This window comes from Trichechus manatus, unplaced genomic scaffold, assembly GCF_000243295.1.
Source record: "Trichechus manatus latirostris isolate Lorelei unplaced genomic scaffold, TriManLat1.0 scaffold00007, whole genome shotgun sequence".
Lineage (NCBI taxonomy): Eukaryota > Metazoa > Chordata > Mammalia > Sirenia > Trichechidae > Trichechus > Trichechus manatus.
The window spans coordinates 30,066,636-30,089,787 of NW_004443943.1; the positions used below are offsets into that span (position 1 = coordinate 30,066,636).

At 51.9% G+C, this 23,152-nt stretch overlaps 2 protein-coding genes across 4 annotated transcripts in view; one reads left to right on the forward strand and one right to left on the reverse strand.

Annotated features, from left to right (window-relative positions):
- NEURL1 (neuralized E3 ubiquitin protein ligase 1) overlaps positions 1–2,690 on the forward strand; it is a 73,346-nt gene extending 70,656 nt beyond the window's left edge. Inside the window, exon 6 of the mRNA XM_004370108.2 lies at positions 352–2,690. Within this exon, the coding sequence (XP_004370165.1) occupies positions 352–590 (239 nt within the window). The 3' untranslated portion in view covers positions 591–2,690. The remainder of the gene's footprint in view (positions 1–351) is intronic.
- Positions 2,691–11,516: 8,826 nt separating this feature from the next.
- Positions 11,517–23,152, reverse strand: part of SH3PXD2A (SH3 and PX domains 2A) — a 265,189-nt gene continuing 253,553 nt past the window's right edge. For all 3 annotated transcript variants that reach the window (XM_023741172.1, XM_004370109.2, XM_023741164.1), the window contains 4 exons: positions 19,858–20,195; positions 18,605–18,654; positions 15,664–15,783; positions 11,517–13,575 (listed from right to left, as the gene is read on the reverse strand). In XM_023741172.1, coding sequence (XP_023596940.1) covers positions 11,599–13,575; positions 15,664–15,783; positions 18,605–18,654; positions 19,858–20,195 — 2,485 coding nt within the window. In that variant the 3' untranslated portion in view covers positions 11,517–11,598. The remainder of the gene's footprint in view (positions 13,576–15,663; positions 15,784–18,604; positions 18,655–19,857; positions 20,196–23,152) is intronic.

Sequence of the window (23,152 nt, forward strand, 5' to 3'; positions counted from 1 at the left end):
AGCTTTCTCAGCACACAGGGAGGGAGCACCAAAGGGTAGCTCTGGAGGAGCTTGTCTTAAAACATTCGGGCTCCCTGCCTTCCTTCATCCCTCCTTCCATTTTTTCCTCCCACTGCCTCATGACCACCCTTGCCCCTGAACTGGGGGATGAGCGGGCCAGAAGTGGGGCTCTCCAGGAAGTGCATCCTCTCCCTTCTCTTACCCAGGAAGTGAGGTCATCAGGGTAAACAGGGAGATCCCGATAAATGTAGGTGGGACAAGAGGCCAGGGGCTTTTTTCCCATGAACCTAGGCCAAGCTCCTGGGCCTGGCTGAGCTCTGTCCCACCTGAATGATACCTGCTTGTCCGCAGGCACGACCCCCAACTCGCCAGTGAGCCTGCCTGAGTCACCCCTGACCCCAGGCATGGGCCAGTGGAGCGATGAGTGTACCATTTGCTATGAGCATGCGGTGGACACAGTCATCTACACATGTGGCCACATGTGCCTCTGTTACACCTGCGGCCTGCGCCTCAAGAAGGCTCTGCACGCCTGTTGCCCCATCTGCCGCCGCCCCATCAAGGACATCATCAAGACCTACCGCAGCTCGTAGCCCAGTGCGATGCCCTGCCCCACATGCCCACCTCCTCAGACTGGCTCAGTTCCAGCTGAGGGACAAGCCAACAGGACCCTTCTCTTCTTCCTCATTTTGGAAACTGTTTTCTCCATTAAACATGAGAAACTGAGGCTCCTTAAGGTTTGGAGAGACAGAAGGGGTGTCAGGCAGGGAGGCGGGGGCATAAGCAGATTGCCTTGCAGAGGGGAGGGGAGGAGTCCCTATCTTTCCCTTCTCTGCACCTGACTTTACCCTGCATGCTGAGGGGCTAAATTGGAGTCTCAGCCTGTTCTAGTCTTGCCCCATCTGGGGCCGATTTCTTGGAGGTCCCTTTAGTCCATGTGGCATCTTTGTGAGAAGTGAAAAATGCTCCCTTTCCTCTGGGCAGATGTGCTTGGCTAGTGGAGTATAGACTGTATTTCAGCCTTCATTTGCTCCTTCTGCCAGCTGCCCTTGAGCAGTGCATAACGTGCTCGACAGCAGCCCTGGGCAGGCAGCTCCTGAGCTGCTTTTTGCTCTCTCACCTACGCCACCTCCTCCTTCCTCTCTTCCCTGCTCTGTGGGCCTGGCAGCCTGGGGTCAGAGACCAGTGGATGCCCTTCGTCCCTGTGCAGGCTGCAGCCTCCATGCCATGTCTCTCTTCCACCCACCCAAGATGGGTGGACATACAGGCTGCAGAAGGCTCCAGATTCTGGGCCCCTGGGCCCCTGGACCCCTGCCTGGCTGAGATGGGTAGGCCCCTTCCTGGCTGTAGCCTTTCTGTCCCAATCATCTCACTGGCTACTGCTCCCCAGGGGAGGCCGTTTGGTGCAGGCTCAGGATTGGGGTCTGTCTTCTGTCAGGGTCTCCAAGAACAGATTTGCAGCCACCTTCTCTGACCTGTCCCCCCACATCTCAGTGCTGACCTGGGCTGATGCTCAGAATGGCTGTAGCATCCCTGGGAGGGGGCCAGGGGCCTGGGTTGGTGGGGGGATTTCTCTGGGGTAAGATCAGCCTTTCCCCTTATCTTTATTTATTTATTTATTTAGGTTTGTGGGTTTTGTTTTTGTTTTTGTTTTGGTGGGTGAGTTTCCATCACCAAGGCCCCTAGAAATGCTTCCCTTGTCGGGGGCCTGGTGAGCACGGGCATCAGAAGTGTAGCTGTCATTCAAAACCTTCCCCAGACTCCAGCCCCAAAGCCCATGGCTGGCCCTGCTCACTGTAAATTGGAACTCCAGCATGAATTGGAACTAGAGAAAGGGACCGAGTTGGGAGACCTCCTGATGAATTGTGTCCATTTCATAGAAAGGCACACGGAACCCCCTTAATGCCCTGGAGTTGGAGGGTCACCTGGAGCCTCACAGTGCCCTTCTTCCCTGGGCTGGAGCAGGGTCATCATGGTTGGCTCAGATGCATCAGGGGAGCCCAGCTTGGAGCCAGAGAACAGGGATCGGGGTGCTTGTCATAGGAGGGCAGGGGGCCTGTTCTTAGGAAAGGCTCTCCATCCTGGGAAGATGAGAAGGAAAGGGCCAGGGTCCCAACACCCCTGGGTCTTTATATCTGGTTCCGGGGTGAGTCAATGCCCCCTTAGGGTACAGTCATCTCAGCCCTGCTCACCCTGTCCTGATTGGCTGGGGGCTGGTTTCAGCTCCTGCAGCCCTCTTCCCCCTTACTGGCTTTTTTATGCCCATCAGAGACTGCTGCTCCCTGTGATAGGCAGAGCATGGGGCCGGTGGTGAGGCCACTAGGACTCTGGTCCTGGCCACTGACCACTTGCGTGGCCCTGGCCAGGTCAGAGCCCCTCCGAGCCTCAGCTTCCACTTCTGTAAAATGGTTGTGGGGGTCTCGGGCAGACTGCATGACTCTGGGGAGTTCTTTGGAGAGAGGCTGCAGTGGTGTGGTGCCACAGGAGAGTACTGGGTAGTGGCCCCATTTGGCCAGGGGTCTCACCTCAGAGGCAAAGAAGGGTCTCAAAGTCAGGGACTTTGTGGCCTGAGGGTTAGGAAGAGGAAGCCATGCATCCCATTGTTTCTCTGTTAGTGTGGGGAGGGGAGGGGGAGCAGCCCTGCCTCCCTTTGTGAACTCTGGTCTCTGTGATTGTGAATAAAGGTGATTTCGTACTGGCCTGAGGGCTGCGTTTTGTGGGTGTGGTGTGTGTGTGGGTGTGGGTGTGGGTGTGGGTGTGGGTGTGGTTGTGGTGTGTGTGTGTGGTGTGTGTGTGGTGTGTGTGTGTGTGTGGTGTGGTGTGTGTGTGCGTGCGTGCGTGAGAGATGGAAGTCAGCTAGAGGCATGGGCCTGGCCTCGGGGATAATTGTGGGTTTCTGAGGGCCCCCCCCCCAAAGAACAATCAGGAAGCCTCCCTGGGTTGGGGGTGCTGGAGCATGACCTGGCATTTGGACAGGCACAGCAGGGACCAGAATGCCAGGTGAGCCTTGTTGCATGTTGAAGGGGAGAAGCCACTGCCTTTCAGATGGCCTCTGTACCCTGGGCTGTTGGGGAGCAGGGTGTGGTGGAGCAAGAGCAGCAGAGCCTATGAGGACCTCAGCTTCCTCTGAAGGCTGAGCAGTGCCCAGACCTGGCTCACAGCCCTTGCGGGGTGGGCAGTGCCACCTAGGGGCCAGTGGAGGGATGGCAGGTCCCCCACTCAGGTCAGCAGGAGCTGTGCTGAGCTCCCCGGTGTAGGGCCTACCCATCACTGTCCCCAGGCTTGGATCCCCGCTGCTGGCTGGGAGCTCAGCTGCATCCCCACTGGTCGGTGCAGAGGCCTATACCATATGGGTGGCACAGCTGGGGAAGAGGGAGACATCCGGGCAGAAACCTTTAGGGAAATTTTCTGGAGAATGTAGGCCCCTGGCAACAATTCTAGGCAGTGGAGGAATCTCTCATTTGATGGGGCCAGGCCTCTGAGGCAGATGGGGCACCCCCCCTCCCCCGCCCCAACAAAGGATCCTCTGGCTGCTCAGCTTCTGCCTAGACTTGAGCAGCCATGGATGCTGCCTCCACCAGAACCACCTAGCCCTGCTTCCTGGAGTCCAGCAAAAGTAGGTAAGGGTCAGGTGGTCCAAGGTGAGGGGCCAGCTAGGCCTGCATCTCTGAAAGCTTTGCCCAGAGAACCTCCTCCTGAAGGAGGAGAAGGGGCTGGAGGATCTTGAACATGATTCTCACCAAAAACAGTGGGGACTTACCCACCCTCCTTTCCCCCAGCAAAAGCCCCATCCTCTTAGCAGGCCCAGGAGCCTGGGGTTCATGCCGCATTTGGGGTAATGGGGCTTTTGCTGTTCAGTTGGATGGATTTCCTGGCAGCAGGGAGAATTAAGAAGTGATTCTGTTCAGTTAAAAAGGCCAAAAACTTTATTTAGTTTTCAGGGAAATATAAGATGCATGTAAACATAAACAAAATATAAAACAAAACAACCCAAATCTTACAGTCTAGAAGCATGCCAAGACAGAGCATTTTCTGCAGACCAAAGAGTCCCATCAAAATGGTAAAGGATACCTGGAAAGTGGCAGGCCAAGGGGCTTGGTCCCTTCCCCAAGGATGCTGCATTTTTGTGATGAGAACAATTTAAAAATAACAAAACGAAACACTGTTAGAAGTATTAGAAACATGGAGATAGTTTAGCACCACCATTGGTCCTAGGAATTTTTTAGCACTCAAATTGACCACACTGAACCCAATGCCCTTTTCTCCAGTTTCCCTGCTGACGGGGGAGAGGGAACACCCTGGAGGTAGGGCTCCTCCTGACCTCATGGCGCTCTGGTCCATTCTGACCACGCTGAGCTACTAGGAGCTGGGAGGGGTTTAGTGGACACCGTGAGGAATTACTCAAAGTTTTGGAGCCCCAGAAACATTCACTAGTTCACATCCAGCCATGCAGTCCACATACCCATGCTTCAGGGACCTGCCACTCACACCTGCCTTGCTCAGAAGCCCACCTTTCTGCAGATCGCTTGGTAACTGGCAGTGAAGCCCATTTCCTATCCTGTGTCCTGGATTAAAGAAAATCTGTTACAGAGCTAAGAAGTTATAAATTCAAGAATAGTGGCTCCATTTATACTTCTTTCTCCAAAACAAAACTCTTAAGAACAGTGTGCCTTGATTATACGCCACTGGAAAAGGAAAGGGTATGCCCAAGGATGAGTCTGCATTTCACCTGGTCTTCTAATTCACACCAGGGAGGCAGGCTCAGCACACTGATGAACCCCAAGTATCAACCTTGAGAATAGCTGGTACCAAGAGAAGAACAAATGAGGTTGCCTTCCTCCCACATCTGTCTGATGGAGCCTGGGCCCTGAGGTTCCAGTCTGAGGATGTTGGGTCTCTTCTGCATCATGGTGACTGGGTCTCTGATTGATTCAAACAACTTTGAGAGTCTGGCTCTGGATTGGACAGTGAATGGGTAGGGAAAACCAGCTGGGAACCTGGGAGACGGATATATGTTCTCGAGCTAGGGTCTGCAAACTCTGATAAAGTTTGTTGTGTTGCTGCTGACTGGCCCTCTCCACTATGTAAATCAATGGCCATCCATTGAGGACCCAGGTTGTGGCCCAGTGAGTAATAGGTTTCTCTGGCTAGCTGATTATTTGGCCAAATTTGGGAGCTTTTCCAACCTGCTCTGGCTGGACCCCTGGGTGTTGAATTACTAAATTCCAATCCATCTGCTCTCTTCTCCTTCCTCAGACACTCAGAATTGACTTATTCCTTCTTAGCAAAGACAAAACTCGAAATTCCAAACCTCCAAGCCTTCTCACACCTCCTCTTTCCTGCCTAGAACACAACCTCTTCTGGAACTCTCCTTCCCAGTGAAGGGACAGTAAGCCCCAGCCACCCCAAACATCCACACACTCATCTCACTGACATGCCTCTTGCTCACCTCCAACGTGCTCAATCAACCCTTTGCTCTGAAACAGCAAACTTTCCTCTCTTAAGGAAGCCCAGCCCATTAGCCAGGATGGAACTGGGAACATGACTGGGACCATCAACATGGGACCCCATTCCCTAAGGCCACTAAGTTCTAGGATTCGGATGGGGGAGAGGACTGATTGTCAAGGTCAAGTGCAAACTCAAGATTAAAGATTGTGCGAGCGTTGCACGGTAATTCCAACCTTGGATCAAGGCCTTGGAAGGTAGAGCCCTCCACCCAGTCTAGGGCCTACATGTGCCAACATGCTCAACTTCAGGCCGGGACACCCAGGTGTGGCATGACAAAGCAGGAGGGAAGCTAACTAAAATCAGTGAGCTGTTTTTCCTGAAATGAGGCTGTAGGTTACTGATCCTGTCCTCTCACTGGCTCTGACCACAGAGCTTGGGAACCACAGGCATGAGGCTGCACCAAACAGGGATGATGGTTTAGCCAAAATGTTTAGTAGGGTCCAAATGGGGGCCCTCCATGGTATTTCCATTAAATATCTGGCTGGCCCCATGGTCTACAGATTAGTGTTTATGTATACACAGGCATGGGTCTTGCTGGGCTTACATGAGCAAGTTCTTGTCCTGACTAGCCTGCCCCAGTCTTGGAAATACTAGAACCAAGAGGCCAGAGCTCTTTTACTTTATGGGGATCATCACACTGATGACATGTACAGTAACGGGTGGCAGTTGGCCTGCTAGAGAACACATCTGCAGGTGTGTGACCCAACTGAAACATCTCAGCACTCCCACACCCAATGGCATCTCTTTTCCACATCTTCATTTTGGAGCCAGGGACAATGGCCTAGGCTGCTTCTGCTAGATCTGTTAATGCCAGTGTGAAGTTTCCAACTAAATACTTAATAAAATAATTACCCAAAAAAAAAAAAAAAAAAAACCACATTGCACTCTCCAGCCAGAATTATGTGTGCAAATCACACACACTCGATGCCAGAAGCTGTGAGTCCCATGGGACCTGCCCAATGCCAAGGACTCGTTCAGTGGAGACAGCTTGCCCGGTGTTTTTTCCTCTAACCCCGTATTATTTAGTTCAAGTGGGAAATTACCAACTCATACAAACGTGCCTGTGTGTGTGCACACATGCACATGCACACATACATATACACAACACACAGCCCTCAAAAAAGTGAGGGAATCGTAATTCTTTAGCGATGTGGATGGTTCTCTTTCCAGAGAGCTCTGCATCGAGATTCTCAAAGACTGGATATATAGATGTTCGTACTCCAAGGAGAGAGACCCACACAGAGGAACGGTTTTGCTCTGGGCATACAGATCCGAATCTGTACAGAAGTTCACCAAATAGAGGGGTTGGAGCAGCAAGCGTACAGTACTGGAAGTGGAAGGGACAAGCTGACAAGGATGCCCCGGTTGCCCTGAGGGACACAGCTCCAAGGGCGGGGACCCAGAGGAGACTTCCCATCCTGCTGCTTTCTCGACCAGTGCCAAGGAGGGAGGCCGGCTTGGTACCTGTTGTGGGAAGTTCTGTCTGCAGAGGTACCTGAGCAGACTTCTCCAGGGCCTTCTGGGGACTGTCTGGGGGGTTGGGCAGAGGCAGCAGGGCTCACTCCTCAGGCAGAAGTCATTGAGATGATTGGCGGCCCAGGCTCAGCACCAGGCCCTCCTGCAGGCCTGTGGGAGCCAGTGTCTCACTGGGGTATGTAGGGCTCAAGTCTCCTACCCTCCCCCGAGAGAATCTGGTTACATCTAGGGTGCCTGCCCATAAACTGAACTGAGGTTACTTAGTTTTAGAAAGATTTTTTAAAGATATATCGAAAGGTTCATGGTCCAAATATTAGGAGACTGGGGCAAGAGAGGGCTGCTGGGAGTAAATTTGAGACAGATCTTTCTAAGCAGCTGGCTGTGAAGCTGAAATGAAAACAAGCATCAGTTCCTGGATGTCCTCGCTCTGCCTGGGGCTGGGGCCCCGGGAGGTCCAGAAGTCCCATGCTACTTCCCTGAACCCCTTTCTCAGAGTGGATGACACCCAACAGAAAATGGGGCCACCTTCTGGTGGGAACCCCTACCATCTTGTCAGGGAAGGAGGAGAGGGGAAGAGGGGAAAGAGATCAAAATCCACTAGCCCGTGCATCTGCTCCAGTTATAATCCTTCCCAGCAGCCCCTCCTCCTGCCTTCCTCCGCTGTTCCCAACAAGCCCTGGCATCCTTCTTGATAATATTGCACTTTTCCTGTCTCTCAGATTGTTTTCATTTTTCGATTGAGAATGCAAAGTATTTTGGGGGGGGCGGGGAAATGAATAACCTTAAAGAAATAATATGTTAAATACAAAAAAAAAAAAAAAAAGGAATAGTAGGGGTTATTTTTATCTTTTTTTTTTTCCTTAAAAACAAAACAAACTACCAAACCAAGGTCTAAACTTAAATAGTTCTACGCCTACTCTGCAAATATTAGTAATATGAAAATAATGCTTGACCAAAATTCCCTTGTCTTTTTCCTTAGTTGATAAAAGTAGTAACATGCCTTGCTGAGGAAAGCGATGGATATAAAGGCCAGTAAAATATGCTGCTCTAACATCTGAAAGTGATTAAAATGATTCTATATAATGCCTTCGTCAAGATGGAGACTCCAGGAGGAAGAAAGAGAAGGCTTTGGGCCTAGGCTGGGGCGGGGCAGGGTGGGCTCTGGGAAAACTCCCCAAGTCAGATGGCCCACCTGTTGCTCAGGGGCTGTCCCCAAGGTGCCACGTCCTGGTGGGAACAGCATGGGGGGGTGTCAGGCAGCCCAGCCAGGCCAGCTGTTACAAAGAGGGACGAGGTGGGAGAGAGATGAAGATTTTTTTTTTTCCCTCGTAGTAAAAAGAAAAGATCTTTAAACTGAAAGAAAAACAAAGCACCAGATAATGCATCTTCGGGCATTATATGAACCTCAATAATGACCTCAGAAGGGCTCATTAGGATTAAAGTTGCAGTATACAGCAATACAATGTCATTTCACATTTTCAATTGCAACTAATGGGAAACTAGGTTTGGACACTGCTGAGATTTCATTTTTATTTTCCTTTTCGAGTCCGATCTGGTCTTCCTCCAGATGGGTCAGAACCGCAGGCCCCCTCCCTCCTCCACCAGCTGCCGGCAGTACCCTCCTACATCACAAAGCAGCTCAGTAGCTCTAGGGAAAGGTCCTTCTGCCCTGAGTAGGGCTAGAAGTCAGGGGCACAGGGCTTGGCATCCCCTGGCCATGCTGTATCTGGGGGACTGGTACACGCCCTTCTCGCTTCAAGTATTAATATTCTCTTTGGGTTGGCAGGGTGTGTGCTGTGCTGTGAGTTAGGGGGTGTAGTGAGGGAGGGAGGCGCGAAGACTGGGGCATGGCAATCCCTGTTTACCGCCCAAATCTACATGCTGTCACCAGGTGGCAGCATTCCCCACTTATCCCGGATGCCTGAGCAACTCCCAGCCATCCTTAGGGCTGGGTGTCACGATGTAAACACGATGACCACACAATCAACTATGAAGAGGGTGGGAGGTGGGGGTGCGCAAAGATTTATGCAGTGGGGAGGTTTGCCTTTAAGTAGCTGTGTGACTCTGGGCAAGTCATTTCCTGTCATTGGGCTGCAGTAACAGGAGAGGAAGGGATGGAGTGACCTTCGAGGTCCTGTCCAGTCCTGCCTTTTAATGACTATCACTTAGAGCACTGAGGATGGAGAGGGTCCTTGGGGGGCCAGGTGAACGCAGGCTTCATGGGTGGTGGAGAGCCCCACAGGGCAGAGGAGGGGCAGGGCAGGCAGGCTCCGGGCATCATGTGGTCCAGTCCGACTGAGATGCTCTGTGCTTGGCAGACGTCCTGCACCCCTCCCTGGCCTGGCTGGTGCACTAATGATCGAACTGGCTCAGTGCAGACATTTGAGGAGCGAGGCCGCCAGGGCCCTCCCCCTGGAAGATAGCTACGCGGAAGGTCCTTTAACCCAACAGTCACTCTACTTTTAAATTTTACTTTAAATAATCATAAATTACTTTTTTTTCTTTTAATAAATATGTGCTGTTTAAAAATGAGAAGTATATACTGCATCTTTAAGTAATGCACTTTGCTCTTTGGGTTTCTTTCCATTCTATCTTACTAAAGTGCATTAATTAAAAAGTAATGAACCACTTCTTTATCATTATTGTTCAACCAAGTCAAAATAATATTACTATAAAGACACTACACCGCTACCATTAGTACTGCAATCTAGCAGATTAACTCAACATCCGGCTCTATTTAATACTGTCCAGCAGAAGAAAATAACTAGTTTCAATTTTTAAACAAACTCACAAACAAAACCAAACAATCTCACCATGGCCCTTCGACAGAGAACACGAGCAGTTCGCTATAGCTGCCGGGCATCAGTGTATGACGAGGGGCGAGGGCATGTGGGAGATCACAGGCAAGGCCTCTGGGGTCTGAGAGGACAGGTGGGGCCTGGAAGGCACAGAGACTCTGGGTCCCGTGCTTGTCTTCGGGCCAAGGAGTAGGGGTGGAGGGAGGGCCTTTCCTCCTTTGTAGAAAACACCAACCCTTAATCCAGGAATTCTGGCAGCTGAGTCTTGGCTGTGAAGCCTGCCCTGTCTGAAGTCAAAGGCACGTGTGGAAATCCACTCCCAGCAAAGGGGAATCCTTGGGAAGCCAGTGCAGCTTCTGGAGTGTCCCCTCCGGAACGTCATCAATTCAAAAACACAACCCAAAGTCAACATGGGACCTGCTGGGAACTTTATTCTTTAGTTTCTCTCTTCACTGGGGCACTGCCCCTTGGGAAGACCAGGTTGGCTCTTGGCTCGGGAATCCTTCTTGGGCACCTGTGGCTTCGCCAGCAGGCCGAAAGGGGTGGCTGCTGGTGTTGGCTCCAGCCTGGCCTAGAGGGCCAGTTGGACTCCTCAGCCCAGGGTGGCCACGACAGTTGCTCTCCGCACCCGGCTTCCAGACCTGTTCGGGCAGCAGTGCATACTCAGAGCGGCAGTTGCCCAGCAGCCCAGGGGTGCCTTCTCACTTAAAAGTCTGGCCCCTGAACAACATCCTCCTCCCTCCCAGGGAGGGTTTTTGCCCCACCAAGGCTGGGCAAGAACCAGGAGAGCAGTGTCTCTGCTTCGCCAGGTCTGGGATCCGGGCCTGTCAAGCCCCACGCCCCTCTGGCGAGCGCCGTGCTCCCACACTGTCCACACAGTGGAAACCAAACCAATGACTCTGGCTTGTGGAGGTGGAATAACATTAAAACCAAACAAACAAAACAGCCCCCACGAGAGTACAACTGAAAAGCCCCAACCACGACCCACCCTTTTCCCAGTGTGACCACCCGTAGGCCCCCAAACCACCCCTAAAATAAGACCAAAACCAACGGCCTAACATATAAGCTCCAAATCAATAAACCTCTCCCAAAACATGTGAAGGAACTGTCCACCCGGAAATATCCAAAATCAAGTCTGCAGACTGTGAGCAGACCGAGGGCTCCACTCCCTCTGTAAACTCTGGTGCCAAAAGTGTCCTCCGTGGGGGCCCCACCGAGGGCCGGGGTGCGGACTGCAAAGAAAGGGCAACAACTTTTTCTTCAGCTAATACACACTGACAGTGGCCTGGCCCAGGGGCAGGCTGAGCTCACAGGAGAGCCTCCATGCCCCCGAGCCAGTGGTATCTTGACATACCCATGGCGGAGATGGCAATTCCTGGGAAACCCTGCACAGTTTAGGAGACGCAGATGAGGACGATCCAAGGGCTACCTCCGGCAGTCCAGACGCCAACAAGTGAAGCTGGGCCAAACAGGGCAGGGCGTGGGGTAGGGGGGCCACCTGGGCCACCTCTGTTCCAGATTGGCAGCCAAGGAACAGGTGGGGGTTTCGCACATGGCGTGTAATCCATCAGCGAAGTCACCGAGGTACACGTGGGTCTCAGCATTCTCTCCTTGGGGCCCAGCCCATGATTCCCACCTGTTCCCTTCCCTGCCCAGTGTGGGCCCCTGTCATGCCCCATCTTCTGGCTGGGGTCACAGCCTGGAGGGGGCATCTTTGAGGCCACACATCTGCAGGGTTTAATGTTGTCCCCCCCGCCCCGCTTCCCCTTTTGTTGCACTGCTCACCCACCGGGGTGGCTACAGCAGTGCACTGAGGCCCTCAGTTCTTTTTCTCAAGGTAGTTGGAAGGTACCCAGCCTTTGAAGGGCTTCACCCCATCCAGGATCTGGCAGTACCACCAGCCATTGGGGTTCCTCTCCAGAACCTCCATGGACACTCCCTCCTGGAAGCCTGCTGTCTCCTCATCCCCCTCGTAGTCTGCAATAGAGATGTACACGTCTTTGAGGTTGTTATGGATGAACTGGGACTTCTCGATGGGTTTGGGGCGCACGGGGGACAGGGGGATGCCGTTGCGCTGGGTGGGCAGCAGTGGTGTATCTGAGCCCTGGCTGGCAGCCCGCTCGGCAAGGCGGCCCTTGGCCTCTGCGGCAGCTGAGCGGGCGGTGCTGAAGGAGGAGTTCCGGCGGACACCTCGGAGGCTGTCAGTGGCCGTGAGGGACTCATTCCGCCGCAGGGCACAGGACAGGTTGTTGTCCTTGGGCGGTGGGGAGACGAACACTGACTGAGGCCTCACCGCTGCTTGCCGCACGCCATTCCGCATCTTCACGGCCCCGGCACCAGAGGTCTTGCCGAAGCTCCCGGGTGGCTTGGAGGGGATGGGCGGCGTGGTCCTCTTGCTCTGGTTGACGGTGTTCAGCGCCTGGACCCGCTTCTCGATCTTTTCCAAGCTGTCTGACTTGCCCTCGTTCTGCTTGCTCTTGGTGGTTACTGTGTCTGACTCGTTGCCAGAGGGCTCAGGTTGCTCGTTCTCACCAAGCACCAGATAGTGGGAAGGGGCCCAGCCCTCCAGCTCCCCAAACCTCACGTACCACCATCCACTTTCCAACTTCTCAAGCACTTGCACCTCCACGCCTGCGGGGAAGCTGATCTCTGAGTCCTGCACCTTCTGGTAGGCACTGCATGTCATGTAGGAGGTGGCCGGCCCTTCCCGCTCCTTCTTGGTGGGACATGGCGGGGTGGCAATGGGGAGGGTGATGAGGTCAGCTGAGCCCCTCCTCACCCCCTCACTGGGACCCTCCAAAGCCAGGATCGGGGGCAGCTCTGAATCCTCACTCTTGGAGCCCCTGAGGCCTCCCCGGAGTTGGCCTGTGGGCCTCAGCTGGCGCCGTAAAGTGCTGATGTCCATCTTCTCCTGGCTCTGGGACTCTGCTCGGTTCAGGAAGGGCTTGGGCCGGACTGACGGCTTGGCCCGGGCACAGGAGGACAGGCCAGCTTTCAGGTCAGCGTCTTTCCGTGCCCCAACTTTAGGAGTGCCGCGGATGCCAGCGTCCGAGGCAGAACGGGGCTTCAGGTCGCCACTGTTCTTGGACAAGGAGGACGAGGAGGAGGAGGACGAGGAGGAGGAGCAGGTGGTGTTGATGGTGATGGAGGAGGAGAAGGAGGCTGAGGAGTGGTTCTTCCCCAGCTCGGCCTGGGCATTCTTCTCTGCCTTGAGCTTTAGAAGTGACGAGGACTTGGGGGAGCCAGACTTGGGGGAATTTTTCCTGGCAAGGGACAGCAAGGAGCCACCCGGGGAGTCACTGTCCCCAGAGGAGCCTCTTGCTGACAGGGCATCCTCTGCAAATGGCCGGAAGCCCTCATTCTCATAGATGGTCTCCTCTTCCAGGGCCACGTCCTCCGAAGACTCGCCCACCTTGAAGCGGGCCCGCTGCAGTGACGAGGCCGGTGAGGGCTTGTGGGGCTGGGTGGGCCGCCTGTCCCCCGAGCCGCTGTCCTCCGTGGGCTCCTCACTCAGCTCTGGCTCAGAGTCGAAGCCAAAGGCAGGGATGTCATACTCAGGCTCCTCGTACTTGAGCTTCCGTGGGGAGTCCTGGCTCTCGCTGGCACCCGCCGGCCCCTCCTCGGCCTCCTTGGGCTTGCTGGGGGGAGCTGGTGGGGGTACCTTGGGCCGGGTCAGTGTGCTCGTGCGGCGGTTCAGGTTGGGCTTCTTACGCTTGTCAATGTAGGACGCGGGGGCCCAGCCCTCCTTCTCACCGATCTGCACGTACCACCAGCCGCCCGAGTTCTTATCAATGACCTAGGGGGAAGAGGGTGACAGGTCACTGGGATACTGCGATGTGCCAGGCTAGGCGTGTTATGCTTTGGTTCTAGGAGACATTATCTCTACTTTACAGATGACCAACGTGAGCCACCAAGGACGCTGTCCAGGAGCCTCTGCAGTAAGTAGTGAGGCCAGAATTCAAACCCAGGTGTCTATCATCTCATGTTGTAAGGGAGGTCCCTCCAAGTCTCTTTCCCTTGGTCCTCCAAGTCAAGCTGGTCGCCTCTGCAGACCCTCCATTCTCGTCTCCCCCTAAGCTACAGCACTTAGAAGCCTAACCCTGTAAGACCCAGTTCACCGAGGACCCACATGTACAAAATCCTGCCATTCCACTGCTCCTGTCCTCCTCCCACCCCCAATACTGTGCTACGTCCTCCTTAGAGCAAAGTTCAGAACTTTGAAAGGGTCTCTTGGGGCAGAAGAGGATGGGAAGATGCAGGTGAGCTGAACTGGGAGGTAAAGACCCAAGGCCAGAGCCTCCCCTAGAGCACCTCCTGACTGCCCCTACTGCCTGTGGTCATTTCACTTTGCGTCCAATCCCACCAGCTGAAGGGATTGTTTTCGTCTGAATGGTTTCCTGTATGAAGGATGCAGGGCTATCAGTCATTTCTACATTAGTATAAACTGGTTCAAGACGATTCTTTTGAGATTGGTTAAAGACCAGGAGTGTGGTTACTGGTTGGGCTAGGGTTCCTTTGAACTGGAGAACATATAGGGAAGATAATTTTGGATCATGTGACACCTAGAGGAAGAGGTCCCAGGGAAGGGGAAGGACAGCATGAAAACATTGGCACCATGGCCAGAAGGGCAAGGAAGGAAGGGAGGATAGAGAATGTCAAAGGCAAACTCTGCCTGAGATCAGCACTCTGCAGCTCCCACAAGAAAAGAAAGACTTCCTCCTCTTCTTTTCTTTGGTCCTATATCCCATCCTAAACTTGAGCTCGGCTGGATCCTACATAAGACAGTTCTGCTACATTCTGAACCTTTGGTAGGTTCTTCCAGAAATCATAGAGAGAATAATTTGTCTTGGAAATTAAGTTCCAGACATGTGATTTCAAACATTCGCACTGGAGACATCACTCCTTCAGTAGGAAGAACCTGCCCAATGAATCCACTGGTTTCACAGCTACTGACTGGATTTCACTCCATGACTACACAAAGCCACTCAAGGGAAATGTCCCAGTCACAGATCTTCTCTGTCCCCTGGAATGCCATGATCAGGCAGCCACAAAGCAGAGTTTCAGAAATGTTAGGAGATGGTGGGAAAGGCATCATGGGGCCCATTACCCAATTTGCAGAGAAAAACAAAGCCTAGGGGGAGAAGGTGCCTGTGGTGTGGATGTGACCAGATGGCAGGTTCCCTGTATCTTACTCCATCTGCCTGGACCCCATTATCCCAACAACAGCACTTCCTAATGTGGGTTGTACAGAATCCTGGCCTGGGCTGCTCCTGGGGCCATGTGGGTCTGGGAGTGCTGCCTACTCTGGTCCCCTCAGAGATTCACAGTGCACGTCACCATGTCATAGGCTCTGAGAAATTCTGCAACCAAAACAAAAAAAACTGGCTGGGTTTTGTTTAATCTACTGTCCTTCAAATTCATGTGACCACCAAACACATTGCCACTGAGTCGATTCTGACTCACAGTGACCCTACAGGACAGAGTAGAACTGCCCCATAGAGTTTCCAAGGAGCAGCTGGTGGATTCGAACTGCCAACGTTTTGGTTAGCAACTGTACTCTTAACCACTGTGCTGACCACAGACCCCTTTATTTCAAGGTATGCCCGTTACCAGCTCCTGTAAGACACTGGGAAACACTGCTGTGAGGGAAGCACATGGGACACACGGGGAACACCAGGTGAAGACGTGAGTCCTGGGTTCTAGTGGTTCTAGTCCTGGCTGTGGTGCTTACTAGCTTTAGGCAAATCTGCATCCCTGTGGGTCTCGTTTCTTCACCTTTCCTACCCACCCCCCAGGAATGCTGCTGGCATGACATAAAATGACAAATGTGGTAGGCCTTGACCGCTACAAACTGAAACACTCAGCCTCACAGCCCAGAGCTTACCTCTGCCTTCTGTCCGCCCCGAAAGCTGATGCCATCAGAAATGCATGACTGGAATTCGGCAATGGTGTAGTACTCCACTTCAACAGAAGGGGGCTCTGGTGGCTTCGGTAGTTGGAACCCCTAACAGAGAAGGACCCAGTGAGCAAAAACCCTCCTGATCAGGACAGCAACAAGGCAAGGGACTGGTCCTGCTCAGTCTTCAGGAGGTGAATGAGACTGGACAGCAGCTGGCCTCAGGCTGTCTCTGTCACCTGAGCATGAGGGTACTGAATATGCCCAAGAGATTGCACTCTGACGAGGCTTTCTAATAATACTTAGGATTCACCCGAGACTTGTCTGAGATAGCAGAACAATCATTATTAACTCAGTAGTTCCTGCCCTTACATTTCTGAGGAACCCGTGGGTGGTGCAAATGGTTAACACTCTCAGCTTCTAATGGAAAGGTGGGAGGTTTGAGTCCACCCAGAAGTGCCTTGGAAGAAAGGCCTGGCAATCTACTGCTGGGGGGAAAAAAAAAGAAAAAAGAAAAATCAGCCACTGAAAACCCTGTGGAGCACAGTTCTACTCTGACACCCATGTGGTGGCCATGAGTCAGGGCTGACTAGATGGCAACTGTTTTTTTTACATCTCTGAAAGCCCAGTTTCCAGATGCCTCAACAGCTGGGGCCCAAAATGAAAATTAAAAAATAGAGGAACAGCTGTAACAAAGCCCATGCACACTGCCCCGTGGGAGGGGAGAGCCACCATCCTTAAGGCTAAGCGTGAGGGGCTGCAGGTGTGACGTCTGGCAGCACAGGCAGGGCAAGGCAGCGCACCCATCTCTACGGGTGGGTGGGAGTGTAGGGGGGCAGCAGGGCTGGCTGAGAAGAGCTCTGGGTCAGTCATCACGACAATGCCAAACGGCAAGGCAAATGCTGAATAAAACTTGGATCGTTTATTTCTGTGGGCAGGGAAGGGTGGAACCCACTGGAAGGCCTAAATGTTTTTTAGACGTTGGCACATCAATTTCTAAACATGACATTCAAGGACGTTTACAGTTTGGCCGCAGCCCATGGTTTGCCAGCCTCATTCCTTTCGAAAACATTTACTACAGGCCTACTGGGTGCCAGACAGACACTGTTCTAAGGCATCAAGTATCCAGCAGTGAATCAAATGGACAAACCCAACCCTCATGGACTGTACATTCTAGTTTCACCCACAGTCTCTATTTTGGCCAAAGTGGACTTCACACCTTCCCATTACTCCCTGTATTGTTCTCTTCTATAAAAGGGTTAAAATAAAAAATTTTTTAAAAAGTAAGGGGGAGAGGGAAGCAGCTGTGATATAGCATGAAGAGCTTGGAAGACCTCTGCCTTGGAACTAGAGAGATGCAAGCTCCAATCCCAGCTCAGCAATTCATAGCTCTGCTGTGTGGCCCTTGACTTCTCTGAGCCTCAGTTTCCTCATCTGTAAAATGGAACTAATAACAGGAGCAGTAAGGGGATTAAGAGAGAGAATGGACATGACTTCTGGCCCAGTGCCAGGGCACAAGAAGAGCTCGATGAAAACAAGCCAAAGGTGAATGCTCTTCCTGGCACGCTTCTGAATTCCTCCATCTTCTTTGTCCTTTAGTGTTCAGCATGTCCTAAGCCTGCCAGTCAAACCTGAGCTGCCTTGGGTCAGAGTCAGACGGTGGGGGGATTAAGCTGGTTTTGAGGGACGGGGTGTGAATTAGCCAGCTTTCTATGCCCCCATTGATGCCTGGCCCTGTAGCTGTGCCTGTGAGAAGACATGGCCCCAGCCTGGCCCAGCCTGGAACCCTGGATGGGCAGGATTCACCTGGGCCTAACTGGAAACAGTAGCCCTGCCTCAGCAATCCCTGCATTGGGTGAGTGTGGAAGGAATTACCCCAATCTTGCCAAAATCAAGTCTGCCTGAAAACAACTAGCTGGGAGAAAAGGAGAACTCATTGTTTAGCCATGTAAAACTCAAGGGGAAAGGGAAAAAGAGAACTCTACTGGGGCCGTGGACCAGGGCAAGGAGGGCTCATCTCCAGGGGCTGCATCTTCGAACATCGTATGTTTGTGGAAGGTCTATTCCTCCAGGCACTACTACTATCCCCTCTCCTGCACCCAGTGTAGCCCTCTATACATACATCATCTCATTTAACCCCTACAACAGCCCTAGGAGATGGCTGCTACTGTTTCCATTTTACAGATAAGGAAATTGAGGCTTGCCTAGGGTCTCGCTGTTCCTTAGTGTTAGAAGTGGAATATGAATCCATGCCTGGCAAACTTGAGGCCCCTTTCTTTCCACTGTACCCCAATGGCCCTGACAGCAGTTCCCTGTTCTAGTGCTCCCGTCCTGCCACCAACATTGCTGCCACCCCAAGCCCTAGCCCTTGGGTGTACGTCTGTCTGCCTGTGGGTCTGAACACCAGGAAACCCCACCCACAGGAGCCCGGGACCCCAGAGTGTTAGACTCTGTATGAGCCAGTCCTTGCCATAGCCCTCTCCTGGAAGCCACCTGCTAGTTGGCCCTCTGCCCTTCCAGCTCTGGCATCGAGCTACATCTGCCAGGCAGAGCAAGGCAGAGTTGAAATGCCTCCAGGTTAGCATGGACAGCAGTCCTGTTTCCAGCCCCTGGCAATACCCTGCCTGGACACTCTTGCTGGCCAGTCTAAATGTGTATGTCTGCCAGTGCAGTGGCTAGGGATGGATTTATTTAGTTTTGCAGTGCAGTGGGTTTCCAAATTATAAACCGTCCAGCCAGGCCCCAGAAAGGCTGGGGTCTGCAGGCTTCCTTCCCTGCCACCACCCCCACAAAGCTAGAAGCCCCAGCAGTGACCTGGAAACCTCTGGACCAACAGTTACAGCAGCGAGACAGTCAATTAATTGTGGCGCTGTTACAGTGCACCCCCAGAAAAGGAATGAGAAAGGGAAAAGACAATTAGTACACATACCAGGCTGGATTCTCTGCGCGGTGGGGGCCTTGTCCTTAGGTTTGGGGAGCCTAGAAGAAACATAGCTTCAGAAATCCCAGTCAGCAATGGCAACAGTGCCCAGCCCTGCCTTCCCTAGGTGTGACCAACCCCTAGTCCCTGAAAGTTCGTGCTTTCATTCTGTTTATGAAGGACCTCGACTCTCTAGGTCACTACAGGGACTATAGTTGGGCTTTTTCAATCAGCAACCACAAACCTTTAAGGTTCCCTGGCTGTGCTTTGGGAGATCCATGAACCTTCTAAAATTATATGCACATTTTAAAATGTCTGGACAAAAGACATTTTTCAGGAAGAGTATATCGCTTTATCAGATTTTCAAAGTTAGGAGCAGGGACCATGACTATTTTTTGCTCACTACTAAGTCCTTCAAAGCTAGTACAATGTGAGGTCAGAGTATGTACCTGATAAATATTTGCCACGTGCCTGCCTAAAAGGTTTCAGGCATGAGAGTCCAGAGCTAAACAAAAACAGCTTTCCCCCAGATTTTAAGAAGGGCTGGGCTTTTTTTTTCTGAAGGCACAAAAAGAAGCTGGTCTCCCTATCCCCATAATATAGAACAGTTTAACCTTCAACCAAAGCCACTGCTGGGCCAGAGACGGATGGAGATGGACATCTAGGGGGCACCGAGAGCCAGGCTTCCCCATAAGTTTAAGAACGCCATGTTGAAAATTTGCTTGTGGGGAACGATGAAGTCCTGTTCCCAAGTCCTATAGGTTTCTGGTAACTGGAAGGTGAAAGAGAAGAGCAGGCAAGGCCCAGAAAGATGTTCTTCTATAGGCTGTCACTCCACAAAGCAGCCTTGTACACGGGGTCCACATTAAACAGCCCAGGGAAATTTAAAAATAATTAACTATATATCATCTCTCTTGATTTATAAAGCCTTTACTGCAGAGAAAACTATAGCAATGCTTCTTGCTTTGGGAATACATTAATCTGTAAAGTGGCTCTCCACTAGAGGAGGGAACACTATGAACTCATATACTCATGTATGTGAGTTATCTTCACTGGAGGAGTTGGGAGGGATTGAGTCATCCACACTCCTTGTCTTGTCCACTCTTGTGACTAGCATCATATAATTTGATAGAGGGAGGGTCAGCTGATTGCATAAGGCTGGGGCCAGGGATCAGTCTGTACCTCAGGAAAAATATGACACCCCACGTCCACTCTATAGAGAGCTCTGCAGCGAGGGACCCAGAGGTCAGTGAGGCTCTTACTGATCTGGGCCCTCTGAGGGGCAATCCTGGCCACGGCTGGAGAGCCCTGGGCCAGCCTGGAGACAGTCCTCTCGGGGATGCCCAGGGCGCTGCCGTTGGAGGCATTGCAGAGGATGGGCAGGCTGATCTCCTTCTTGGCGATGGGGACCTCGGAACCCTCGCCTTCAGCTGGTGGAGTGTCCTTGTCTCCAGATGTCTTCTTGTTCAGCAGGTTGCTGATCTCCATGATGTTCCCGATGATCTCCACTGGGCCTGCCAGATTCTTCTTCCGGGCCGGCAGGTCATCTTTGGCCTTCTTCAGGTAGGATGCTGGTGCCCAGCCCTCTTTGCCCAGGTAGCTATGGGGAAGAGTGGGACATGCTGTAATTAGAGCACTGATGAGTGACCTCATGCCCACTACCAGGTGCCAGCCTCTGGCCTTGACTGGCTGAACCTTCTCTACCATGTCCTGTAAGAGAACTGGCAATCCCACTACTGGACCTGAGGGCAGGTAGAAAAGATACCCAGGGCACTGTTTCTTTCTTTCCAACTTCTTTTTCTTTGTCTGCTCCCTCTTGGGGTGGGCTCTCATTCTCTGCAAAGTCAGGCAAATGTGGGACCTTGAGATTAGAAGATGCCTCAAAATTTGAGTTGCCCAAATGGAAGACTTCACAGGGGCTTGCCTACCTCACCATCAGTTGAGGGTAATTCTAGAGATAAGAAATGAGAAGGTGTGGATGTAGAATATATAGTTAATGCTCCATGGGAAAGAAAAGCATTACTATAGATGCCAAGAGGTGCCATAGGTGAGAGTCAGGAAATCTGAGTTCTAGTCTATGGTACCTTGGACAAGTTACTACTCTGGAGCTCAGTTTATTCTCTTTTGAAAAATACAGGGATACAGCAGCTGTTCAAGTTTATTCAAAAGGATAAATACACTGAGGCCAATGAAGATGTCTATAAAGAAGAGTGACTGAGTGGGGGGGCAGACAGACAGATCAAGGACACAGAATAAGTCCACAAACAGAATTAATCAAATTAATGGGGTAAGGCTAGATTATTCAGTAAGTGATTTGGGGACAACTTATTTATTATCTAATTAGGAAAAACAAATGAGATCCTGGCCTCACACCATATAGCAAAATAAAAAATGAAAATTGTGACTATTTATATAATCTTGGGGTTAGGGAAAGTCTTTCTAAGTGGGGCTCCAAAAGCAGAAACCAAAAATGAAAAGACTAATGCATGCAACTGGAGAAGATTAAAATTTGGTATGGCAAAATAAAAAACAAAACCAAAGTCCATAAACAAAAGCAAAAAGCAAATGACAGGAGTGAGTTAATTTTAGATGATTCAATGACTTCTTAAAACAAGCTTTTCCCTTTTTTCCCCATGGTGTTGAGCTTCTAGCCAAACCTACTGAGAACTTACTTCCTGGTCCGGCAGTTGCTGGCCAGTGTCCCTGAGTCTGGTTTTCAGTGTCCCTGTCTGCTCCCTGGGACAAATCTGGTTCTTTCGAACTGCTAATGACTCCTCTGTGCCAGATGTCTGACACCACCCCTCCCCCACCTGACCTTGCTCTTGGGTGCTCATGAGGTGGGAGTCAAGGGATGTGAAAGCTGAAGTTCCTACCAATATGTCTGAGCTTTGCTGGAAAGTTCAGGTAGGAGGTGGCTTCTTATGTTCACGTCACGGGAACGGGCAGGCAGGCTGTCCCAAGCTGGCCTATCAATCCTTGTGTTTGGGGTTTGGAAGGCAGGCATCAGTAGACAAATCAATGGAAGCCAGGGGGCTGGTCCATCTTCCCGAGGTAATGGGTACAGACAGAAGCATAGATTTTTAGGGGTGGATAGAAGCAACTAGTAAAAATTCCTAACCTTACATATAAGCCAACCAAGGCTCAGAAAAGTAAAGCAAGAGCAGAGGGGCACTCTGCTGGCCATTGGCAGCATCTGGCCAAGCCCAGTGCTCTTGCGTCTCAGAGAAAAGACAAAGATGGACCGGCCAGCCCTTGCAGATGTTTCTCTATGGGAGCATTGCAGCAATATGGGGACAGGGCTCTCGTGGGGTTGATGGTCAGGTCTGCTCACTGCCCTGGGCACTCCCATTTCAAACCTCTTTGTGTTCCTTCAGCGTTACATGGATAAAATTAGATTCCAGGCCGAGAAATGCAGGGAATCAGAAGTGGCTGTGTGTGTCTGAGGCCAAACTCTCCTCACATCTGCTTTCCAGTTCTAGAACATGGAATGACTCCAGAGGGAAGCAAACTGGAAAAGGAGGGGTGGAGAGAGAGGGAGTGTGTGTGTATGTGCGCGCACGTGCGTGGTGGGGGGAGGGGGGAGAAAGACAGGAAATAAGGATCAACACAGAGCCTGGAATGTTGGGAAATGGCATGTTTAAGGGGGTGTCTGGCAGCTTTCTTAAGGTGGAATCTTTTCAGCAGGACTTTCTTACTTCGAATTCCTGCTAGCTAAAGGACTAGGCCATGGGATGTGGCTGACTAGAAGCAGCAGCTCAGGGTGACTTTGTTGGTCATTTCAGAACACTCAAAAAACAATGCAGCTTTGTAGGTAACTTCCAGGCAAGTGAATTAGGCTATCAGCCTGCCAGAATGTTTGCTGGCCTTTCCATTTCAGACTCTTTCCATTTCAAACATGATGGTCTAGGGGCAGTGGCTGTGGGCAACACATGTCCAGGCACACAGCCGCCTCCACCCAATACCTAACACCACGGAAAGGACAGAGAGACAAAGGCTGCCCTTTGTCACACAAGGTCACACTGAGGTTCAATCTCCACGTGGCTGGTGACCTTCCTGTTAGCAGAGACTCATCTTTAACACTATTGTAGGTTACTGTGTTCTGAGCAACTGTCTCACCTCAGTATCACCTCAGTCCAAGAGGACCATAGCACAATCCTGTCCCTGCAATGGGACACCCCTCAGAACATGCATTCTCTTCATAAGGAGAGTGGACTGGGAGGCAATCCCCAGAACCCAGGTATGGGCTGTTTCTGTCAGCTGAGTTTCAGGCACAGGAGAGAGAAGCTGGGCAAAGTCATCATAGCAAAGCCAGTTCCAAAGGAAACAAAAGCCACTCCTGAGAGCAAGTCTCCCAGGAGAGCAGCTGGTTGGCCTCAGGGCCCAGGGTAGAGGGGATGAGAAGGGCAGGACCTGGTAGGGCAAGGGTGAGTTGGGTGAGTTAAGCCCACAGGGTTTAGTTTGCTTCCAGGAGGGTTGGGGAAGCTCCCCACTCCCCTGCCCACACCCCGAAATGGGTTTCTCAGCTGCAAAGTGTGAGCAGGTCATGGAGAGGGAGGG